This window comes from Salmo trutta, chromosome 36 (genome assembly GCF_901001165.1).
Source record: "Salmo trutta chromosome 36, fSalTru1.1, whole genome shotgun sequence".
NCBI lineage: Eukaryota > Metazoa > Chordata > Actinopteri > Salmoniformes > Salmonidae > Salmo > Salmo trutta.
This window is the reverse complement of record NC_042992.1, coordinates 6679361-6689450: the sequence shown is the minus strand read 5'-3', so window position 1 is coordinate 6689450 and position 10090 is coordinate 6679361. Positions and strand designations below refer to the sequence as shown.

The 10090-nt window shown below is 41.7% G+C and overlaps 1 protein-coding gene across 1 annotated transcript; it reads left to right on the top strand.

Annotated features, from left to right (window-relative positions):
- Nucleotides 1-4906: 4906 nt before the first annotated feature.
- LOC115176319 (MARCKS-related protein 1-B) lies at nucleotides 4907-7732 on the top strand. Its single transcript, XM_029736263.1, has 2 exons — nucleotides 4907-5232; nucleotides 6314-7732. The coding sequence occupies exons 1-2, from the start codon at nucleotides 5146-5148 to the stop codon at nucleotides 6878-6880; spliced, it is 654 nt and encodes a 217-aa protein (XP_029592123.1). The 5' UTR covers nucleotides 4907-5145; the 3' UTR covers nucleotides 6881-7732.
- Nucleotides 7733-10090: the final 2358 nt, after the last annotated feature.

Below are 10090 nucleotides of genomic sequence, written 5' to 3'. Positions count from 1 at the left end.
ATGACTAAAAACGGCTGCATTGGGCCTTTAACCCTTAAGACTGTTTCTGCCTGACCCAGTCCATTTTAAGGTGGAATGACTAAAAACGGCTGCATTGGGCCTTTAACCCTTAAGACTGTTTCTGCCTGACCCAGCCCATTCTCAGAAAAAGTGAGAAATGTTAAATTTGCCGTAAGGCCGCACATTCTACAGCCAGACAGTGGAGACTACATGCCACACATTCTACAGCCAGACAGTGGAGACTACATGCCACACATTCTACAGCCAGACAGTGGAGACTATATGTCATGGTGAGAAATGAGAGGGAGAGGGGAGTGAGGGAGAGTAATGAGAGGGAGGTGAGGGAGAGTAATGAGAGGGAGGTGAGGGAGAGTAATGAGAGGGAGGTGAGGGAGAGTAATGAGAGGGAGGTGAGGGAGAGTAATGAGAGGGAGGTGAGGGAGAGTAATGAGAGGGAGGTGAGGGAGAGTAATGAGAGGGAGGTGAGGGAGAGTAATGAGAGGGAGGTGAGGGAGAGAAATGAGAGGGAGGTGAGGGAGGAGGGATGTGAGAAAGGTTATCAGTGTGGCTCCATGGTTGGCTCTCTCTCTCTCTCTCTCTCTCTCTCTCTCTCTCTCTCTCTCTCTCTCTCTCTCACTTAACCGTCTCTCTCTCTCTCTCTCTCTCTCTCTCTCTCTCTCTCCCTCTCTCTCTCTCTCTCTCTCTCTCTCTCTCTCGCTCCCCTCTCTCTCTCTCTCTTTCTCTCTCTCTCTCTCTCTCTCTCACTCACTTAACCGTCTCTCTCTCTCTCTCTCTCTCTCGGTCTCTCTCTCTCTCTCGCTCCCTCTCTCTCTCTTTGTCGCTCTCTCTCTCTCACTTAACTGTCTCTCTCTCTCTCACTCACTCACTTAACCGTGTCTCTCTCTCTCTCTCTCTCTCTCTCTCGCTCTCTCGGTCTCTCTCTCTCTCGGTCTCTCTTTCTCTCATTGACCACATTTACATGCACACCGTATTTGAGGATAAGCTGTTTACATGGACCTTTGGTATGAGTATCCCTGTTTTCATGAATAAACTGAATATTCCTCATCTAAGTTCATATGGGTTAAATGGAATATTAAGTGAAAGATGGACACTGACTGTAGACCTATAACCTATCACATGTAACATAATATTAACTCATGCAGAATAATGCATTTCTTCGATAAAAATGTATGAACAAAATGTTAATTTTGTAAATATGATTTATTTATTTCAGCATCTGTTGAGAAAATGTGAATGAGCCTGAGAGGTGTAATCGTTGACACATTATTTCAACTGTATAAATGATGCTGAAGTCTTTCATCATTTTCTCAGTTTGACATTTTATTACAACTGTTCAAACTGATGACAATTGGACATTTTTACACAGGACCAATCTTACCAATGATTTTTCTTTTTTTTAGTTATTGTGTTTTTTCCCCCGGTCCCTAAACGAAACAGACAACTTTACCAGTGTTAACAGGATTACTATTCATTCTATCAATGTAAGACATTATTCTGGTGAGCACTACTTTATTTAGTCTCATAGGGCAACAAGGTATGACAGAAGAGAAACTGCATGTATCTAACTAGATTACAAACAAATGTTGGAAATGATAAGTGGAAATGTGTCTAAATTAGGTGTGAAAGTAGCCAGTATGATCCAGTGGAGAGTATCATCTTTAATTAATTATTAAGGTATTATTATGTTGAACTGTGTAGGTATCCTTCTTTTTGAAGTGATTTTGTTTCACAATCAGATCAAAACATGACCACCCAACATCCATGATAATGCGATACTGACCCTGCGCAGATCGTGAAAAACAACTCTAAGCCTAAATACGCTAAGACGTTAACATGGAATAGCATCTCATCTAAAATCAGCATAGTCCACAATCTTTTTTCGGGTTATTGTAAACGGGATATGACGTGTAGGTATATACGTCAATTCAAAAACAGACTACTTGAGTATCCCGAATAATAACAACAGGATATTGGTGCTAATTCTCTCTTTCTTACTGGGGATTGAACATTGTGTCATAATGTGCCAACCAACCAGGATCAGGCCAGGGTTTACATTTACAAACCATGGCAGACAGTGTGTATGTCTGATGGATTCAACAGGTAAAATGTTCATCTCCTTCTGATGAAAGATATTGATATGACTGTGCTTGCCTTGGTTTCCCCATTAAATCAGTCAACAACAAAATGCATTCCGAGCTATTGATGTTCTTGTTGTTTTTTTATTTTTTTAAAGTTGCATTATTAATCAAGTGAAGTCATCAATAAAGGTGATTGGAAGTGGAAGTCTGGAGCAAGCATGAATAAAGTAAACAGCTAGCTAGAATTTCTAAACAGCTGTAGAAGATAGTTTATGTTTGTGTTTATGTTTGTGTTTGCAAACGGTTGGAATGTACGTGATGGCCACGTCACATGTTGTTGGTGTTGTTTGTTGGTGTTGTTGACAAGCAGCGGGGGAACAAACAAACAAAAAAACCTTTGAACACGTCAAGGTTGCCTGGTAACACGACTTTGCATTGCATTGAATCCTATGCGGGGCAGAAATCAGCGTTTGAACCAGGAACGTTTCCTTTCACGACCTCCACAAACCCAGAACGTTAAATAAAATTAAACGTGCCATGATTCAAACACGAATTTCTGCCAGACATATCATTTCAATTGCAATTAAACATCGGGTTTCCAGGCAAATGTTGTTGTTCAATCTGTATTCGACCTGGTAGATGCGCACATCATTGCACGACTAATAAAAAAATAAAACAATGAGCGTGATATCATTTTGCCAGTATTTTGCACTCCACTTACTCATAACAACCCTCACCATTCAATCCTCCAATCCACTCAATTGGAATATGAAGTTGGAGAGAGAGAGAGACCATTGGAATATGAAGTTGGAGAGAGAGACCATTGGAATATGAAGTTGGAGAGAGAGAGAGAGACCATTGGAATATGAAGTTGGAGAGAGAGAAAGAGACCATTGGAATATGAAGTTGGAGAGAGAGAGAGAGACCATTGGAATATGATGTTGGAGAGAGAGAGAGAGACCATTGGAATATGAAGTTGGAGAGAGAGAGACCATTGGAATATGATGTTGGAGAGAGAGACCATTGGAATATGATGTTAGAGAGAGAGACACCATTGGAATATGAAGTTGGAGAGAGAGAGGCCATTGGAATATGATGTTAGAGAGAGAGAGACCATTGGAATATGAAGTTGGAGAGAGAGAGACCATTGGAATATGAAGTTGGAGAGAGAGACCATTGGAATATGATGTTGGAGAGAGAGACCATTGGAATATGATGTTAGAGAGAGAGACACCATTGGAATATGATGTTAGAGAGAGAGAGAGACCATTGGAATATGAAGTTGGAGAGAGAGAGACCATTGGAATATGATGTTGGAGAGAGAGACCATTGGAATATGATGTTAGAGAGAGAGAGACCATTGGAATATGAAGTTGGAGAGAGAGACCATTGGAATAGGATGTTAGAGAGAGAGACACCATTGGAATATGATGTTAGAGAGAGAGAGACCATTGGAATATGATGTTGGAGAGAGAGACCATTGGAATATGATGTTAGAGAGAGAGACACCATTGGAATATGATGTTAGAGAGAGAGAGACCATTGGAATATGAAGTTGGAGAGAGAGAGAGACCATTGGAATATGATGTTGGAGAGAGAGACCATTGGAATAGGATGTTAGAGAGAGAGAGAGAGAGACCATTGGAATATGATGCTGGAGAGAGAGAGACCATTGGAATATGATGCTGGAGAGAGAGAGACCATTGGAATATGAAGTTGGAGAGAGAGAGAGACCATAGGAATATGATGTTAGAGAGAGAGAGAGACCATTGGAATATGAAGTTGGAGAGAGAGAGAGACACCATTGGAATATGAAGTTGGAGAGAGAGAGGCCATTGGAATATGAAGTTGGAGAGAGAGAGATACCATTGGAATATGAAGTTGGAGAGAGAGAGACCATTGGAATATGAAGTTGGAGAGAGAGAGACCATTGGAATATGATGTTGGAGAGAGAGAGAGACCATTGGAATATGATGTTAGAGAGAGAGAGACCATTGGAATATGAAGTTGGAGAGAGAGAGACCATTGGAATATGATGTTAGAGAGAGAGAGACCATTGGAATATGAAGTTGGAGAGAGAGAGACCATTGGAATATGATGTTAGAGAGAGAGAGAGAGACCATTGGAATATGATGTTGGAGAGAGAGAGAGACCATTGGAATATGATGTTAGAGAGAGAGAGACCATTGGAATATGAAGTTGGAGAGAGAGAGAGAGAGACCATTGGAATATGATGTTGGAGAGAGAGAGACCATTGGAATATGATGTTGGAGAGAGAGAGACCATTGAAATATGATGTTAGAGAGAGAGAGAGACCATTGGAATATGATGTTAGAGAGAGAGAGACCATTGGAATATGATGTTGGAGAGAGAGAGACCATTGGAATATGAAGTTGGAGAGAGAGAGAGAGAGAGAGAGAGACCATTGGAATATGATGTTGGAGAGAGAGAGACCATTGGAATATGATGTTAGAGAGAGAGAGAGACCATTGGAATATGATGTTGGAGAGAGAGACCATTGGAATATGATGTTAGAGAGAGAGAGAAAGAGAGAGAGAGAGAGAGACCATTGGAATATGATGTTAGAGAGAGAGAGAGAGAGAGAGAGAGAGAGAGAGACCATTGGAATATGATGCTGGAGAGAGAGAGAGAGAGAGAGAGACCATTGGAATATGAAGTTGGAGAGAAAATGTTTTAGAGTCTCTTGAAGAGGGCGGAGAGAAGTCATAAAGGTGCTCATGATTGGATAGAGTCGTGTGACCACGCCTGTTGGTGGTATCTTGGTGTATATTGAAGCGCTGCGTTCAGCCACATCTGAAACTAGTGGGTATCCTTCTACGGGAGCGACAGGTTGAAGTGCGAAGAAACGAGCTATTTTTTGCTTCAAAGGATTCCCCCCATCCCCCCCTCCAAAATTACACGATCGCCTTTCTTTTTGTGTTGCCATTGGATCCATAACACTGCGCGGGACTGGATTAAATTGAGACCACTTTTTTGTGTTTTTTTTTCCCCCCTTTGACATTTTCTTTAAAAACACCGAACAACGATGGGTTCCCAAGCGTCCAAAGGAGAGGTAGTCGTGGAGGCGAAAGCTGCTGCCGCGGACGCGGTTACCGTCAAAACTAACGGACAGGTATGAAACGCTCTCTCATCCCTCCAGACGGCACACCCTTTACTCAACTAACTAAAAGTAGCTTAGTAAATATTTTCTGTGGTATATAATGTTGCTATTTAATTTAAAAACGAGGTTGGTCTGTTTCGACTATATATATTTTTTTCCCGAGGATAAATGTGCATCTTGGTTTTAGTCAAAGGTTTGTGGCCAACATGGTCACCAGTGACGGCTGGCTAGTTACGAACACTAGATTAAAACTGACAACGTGTTTGCTGCTAAATCCGTGATCTGCTGTTTGAGAAAGAAAAAAAAAAAGACATATAATATCTAAAATAACGTAGTTTAATTCAGGGTTTGGACCGGGAGCATATGCCACCGTTAACTAAGCGAGGTTCTAGCTAGTCTCAGTCGGTTACGGTTCCAAACCCGTGTATTTGACACATGTGCCATGGAGGGGAGGGTTTGGAAAGGCGAGGACGCACGTAGACAAGCTACCCCTCATGCATAAAATATCAGAGACAATTTGTGAATTATGGATTTAAAAGCAGCGTTTTTAACAGTGGATGTCAATCTAATCACACCGAATTTATGCAGCCCATCCACGATGGATGAAGTTGCAGCCCCTCAGAACCGGCGAGTCTAGACATGTCTCGATCAGTGACTGTAAAACGTTATTTTATAGACAAATGCAAAATCGACATAAATCACATCTTCACCTTGTGAAATTAATGTACATTTTTTGTCAATGCATCATCGGTTTCATTAGCCTTTTAAAAAATATATATATAATTGATAGTTTTTTTTCATCGACTGGTCCAGGTCTTTATTGAAAAGATACCCCCCCTGTGTGCGATGTGGCACCGTCGCCGCCTGTCGTTTTCTGGTGGTTCTACAAGGCGTCGGCTTATGAGCGACACGGTGGTTAATTGATGAGCACGACGAATTATCGTTATATATCTCAATGTGTTGATGCTTGTGTTTGAGTCACAATGGAAAAATCACATGTAAATTGTATTTTCTTTATTAATTGAATTGTATTTTCTTTATTTATAACCATACTCTAATTTTGTTCCTTCATTTTCCCCTCCTTCCCTCCTAGGAGAATGGCCATGTCAAGTCCAACGGTGACGTCTCTGCCACAGAGACGGCCGCCACCAACGGTTCCACTGACGCCGCCAAGGAGCCCGAGGCGGGCGCAGGAGGGGACGCCATCGAGCCAGCGCCAGCCGCCGACAAGGAGGCCGCCAAACCGGAAGGTGAGGCCGCCGCCAAGGATACCCCCAAGAAAAAGAAGAAGTTCTCCCTGAAGAAATCATTCAACTTCAAGGGCCTGAAACTGAAGAAGACCAAGAAAGAGGAGGTGGTGAAGGAGGAGGAGGCGGCGGCCGCTCCCGCTGAGGAGAAACCAGCTGAGAACGGAGCCGCTGTGGCTTCGGAGGAGAAGAAAGAGGAGGTGGTGAAGGAGGAGGCTGCTGCTCCTGCTACAGATGCCCCTAAGGCAGAGGAGGTGCAGGCTAAAGCTGAGGAGGTGAAGGAGGCTCCTAAGGAGGAGGTGAAGGTGGAGGTGAAGGAGGCGGCTGCTCCTGCCCCAGAGCCCACCAAACCAACAGAGGAGACCAGCTCGACTCCCACGGCAGCAGCCCCCTCCCAACAGAAAGCAGAGTGATTGTATCTTTACCCACAACAAGGACTGTGAACTGTTTTTCAAGAGAGAGAGAGAAAAAAATTGAGTTATATATATATATATATTTATATATGTGTATGTGTATACATATGTATAGATATATGTATATGTAAATATATACACATTTATGTGAGAGACTCCTTCGTGCCACTTTTGTCATGGTAACAAGATGACAGACTAGATTCACTAGTTCACTTCCCTGGTTACGACCCCTGGTTACAGCGAGACATCTGAACCTGTTAGTATTATGTGCTGATTGCTGTGGGACAACAGGGAGAGTGGAAGACAGTTATGGATGGGAGTTGAGTTGACATGTCTTTCTCAAAACACCCAGCTCAAAAAGATGCGTCAACGCGAACAAGCTAGATAGGATAGGACACCAACCAACCACCACATGAAATAAAATAAAAAAATCAACAAGAAATAAACAAAAAAACACTTGCCAACTTTATACATTCCTATATTTTAACCCAAAATTTGAAGTATTTTGTGGTGTTACAATAGAGAAAAATTTTAAAGATTCAGAGAAGCTATGTCTTGTTTTGTTTTAAAGAAGAAGAAATCAATAAGTTTAGATTTTTATCTTGGCTATAAAAATTAAAAAAAGAGAGAGGAAAAAAAAAGAACAATATAGCTTGATATGTTCACTGTTGCAGTTTTAAAACAAAGCAGAGTTGTTGATCTGTTTGTGGTGTGTGAGCCTGACTCTTGCTTGATGGTCTCTGTAAATACATTGGACTGATTCTGTTCTTTATTTTGCTAATGTTGACAGATGTTTATGGTTTTATTCTAAAGTTGGAAATGGTAAATAAATGTTGGTCACCAAAACCTGCCCATTGTTGTATGGAGATTGTTATTTTTAGGTGGGAAGGGTGATTTAGTAGAACAGCGCGCGCTGGCTGGGGGGAAAACCACATTAGGATTAACTGTTTATTGTGGTCATAAACATTCCTTTATACTGAACAAAAAACTATAAACACAACATGCAACAATTTCAAAGCCTTTACAAAGTTTATGGAAGGAAATCAGTAAATTGAAATAAATTCATTAGGCCCTAATCTATGGATTTTCACATGACTGGGAATACAGAGATGGATCTGTTGGTCACAGAAAAAGGTAGGGGTGTGGATCAGAATGCCAGTCAGTATCTGGTGTGACCACCATTTGCCTCATGCAGCGCAACACATCTCCTTCACATAGAGTTGATCAGACTGTTGATTTTGGCCTGTGGAATGTTGTCCTACTCTTCTTCAATGGCTGTGCGAAGTTGTTAGACATTGGCAGGAACTGGAACACGGTGTCGCACACGTCAATCCAGAGCATCCCAAACATGCTCAATGGCTGACATGTCTGGTGAGTATGCAGGCCATGGAAAAACTGGGACATTTTCAGCTACCAGGAATTGTGTTCAGATCCTTGAGATATGAAGCAGTACATTATGATGCTGGAACATGAGGTGATGGCAGCGGATGAATGGCACGACAATGGGCCTCAGGATCTCGTCACGGTATCACTGTGCATTCAAATTGCCATCAATAAAATGCAATTGTGTTCATTGTCCGTAGCTTATGCCTGCCAATATCATAACCCCACCTGCACCATGGGGCACTCTGTTCACAACGTTGAAATCAGCAAAGCGCTCGCCCACACGACACCATACACTGTGGTTGTGAGAGGCCAGTTGAACATACTGCCAAATTCTCTAAAACGACATTGGAGGCGGCTTATGGTAGAGAAAGGAACATTACAATATCTCGCAAGAGCTCTGGTGGACATTCCTGCAGTCAGCATGCCAATTGCACGCTCCCTCAAAACTTGAGACATCTGTGGCATTGTGTTGTGTGAAAAACTGCACATTTTAGAGAGGCCTTTTATTGCCCCCCAGCACAAGGTGTACCTGTGTAATAATCATGCTGTTTAATCAATTTCTTGATATGCCACATCTGTCAGATGGATCGATTATCTTGGCAAAGGAGAAATGCTCACTAACAGGGATGTAAACAAATTTGTCCACAAAATTTGAAAGAAATATGCTTTTTGAGCATCTGGAACACTTCTGGTATCTTTTATATCAGCTCATCAAACGTGGGACCAACACTTCACATGTTGTGTTTATATTTTTGTTCAGTGTACAATGTGCTTTCCAATTCTAAGAATCAATAAGTTACATTACATTTTCCGATAGGAATGTGATTCTTGTAAGAGCACAATGATATGTTTTAGACTTCTCATAGTCCACAATCCCTAGATTAATGTCCAGCTAAGAGAAAGCATGACATTCTTGACAAGCCTGACGAATTAAATATGTAATCAACCAATCACACATAGTAGTAAACCACCTACAACTGAAAACAAGAGTGGACAATACCTAATTTGTCATCATTTTAGACATAGGCTATTAGTTCGCACAGAGAATAAGTTTTGATGGAGTATTGGTAAGTGCTGATAGAGAGGAGAGACTACTGCAGAGTATTGAGATCCACCCCATGATGCTACATTCTAGGGCTATGGCACAATCTCATTATATTTTTCTTGACTCCTCACGTCCTCTCTCACCTCCTTTTCAAAGACATATTGGATAAGATAGTTAGAGGGACTTCCCTCTGACCTTCTCCACCAATGTGTTTTGAGAAGGAAGGATGTGAGGAGTCAAGGAAATGCAATTGAGATTCTCCCTATGTACCTTTTTGTCTCTCCTTCTTCCCAAAGTGTGCACTTGTTCACTCCCCTTCACTGTGTTGAAAGGAAATGACTGGCCTAAGAAGCCCACGCCTCCACCAAACCAATGCTTTTAGATTTGTAATAAGTAGTGAACGGAACAAGTGCACACTTCTGGAAAATGATAGAGAATTGGAAAGCAGCCAATGATCCTTGCATGCACCCACATTATCCCTGTGACCTCTGTAACCTCTGTAGTGACAGCATCTCTCAAGACGTCATTGCTAAGGACTTATATACCTCCTTAAATCTAAAAACATTTTAATCACATTAGAAATAACTTCTCCTCATGTATTCTTCCTTAATAATAAAGTTAATTCAATTGAATTTGTTGAACTCTAAATCGTTGATCCTGATCACGTTTGGTTGTAGGTTTGCATCCCAAATGACATCCTATTCACTATACTGTATGTAGTGCACTAATTTGGACCAGAGTCCTATGGGGAATAGGGTGCCATTGGGGATACGCCCACT

Coding starts and splice junctions, on each gene's coding strand:
- LOC115176319 (XM_029736263.1), top strand. CDS start 5,146: ATGGGTTCCCAAGCGTCCAAAGGAGAGGTAGTCGTGGAGGCGAAAGCT. Junction 5,233..6,313: donor CCGTCAAAACTAACGGACAG/GTATGAAACGCT, acceptor CTTCCCTCCTAG/GAGAATGGCCATGTCAAGTC.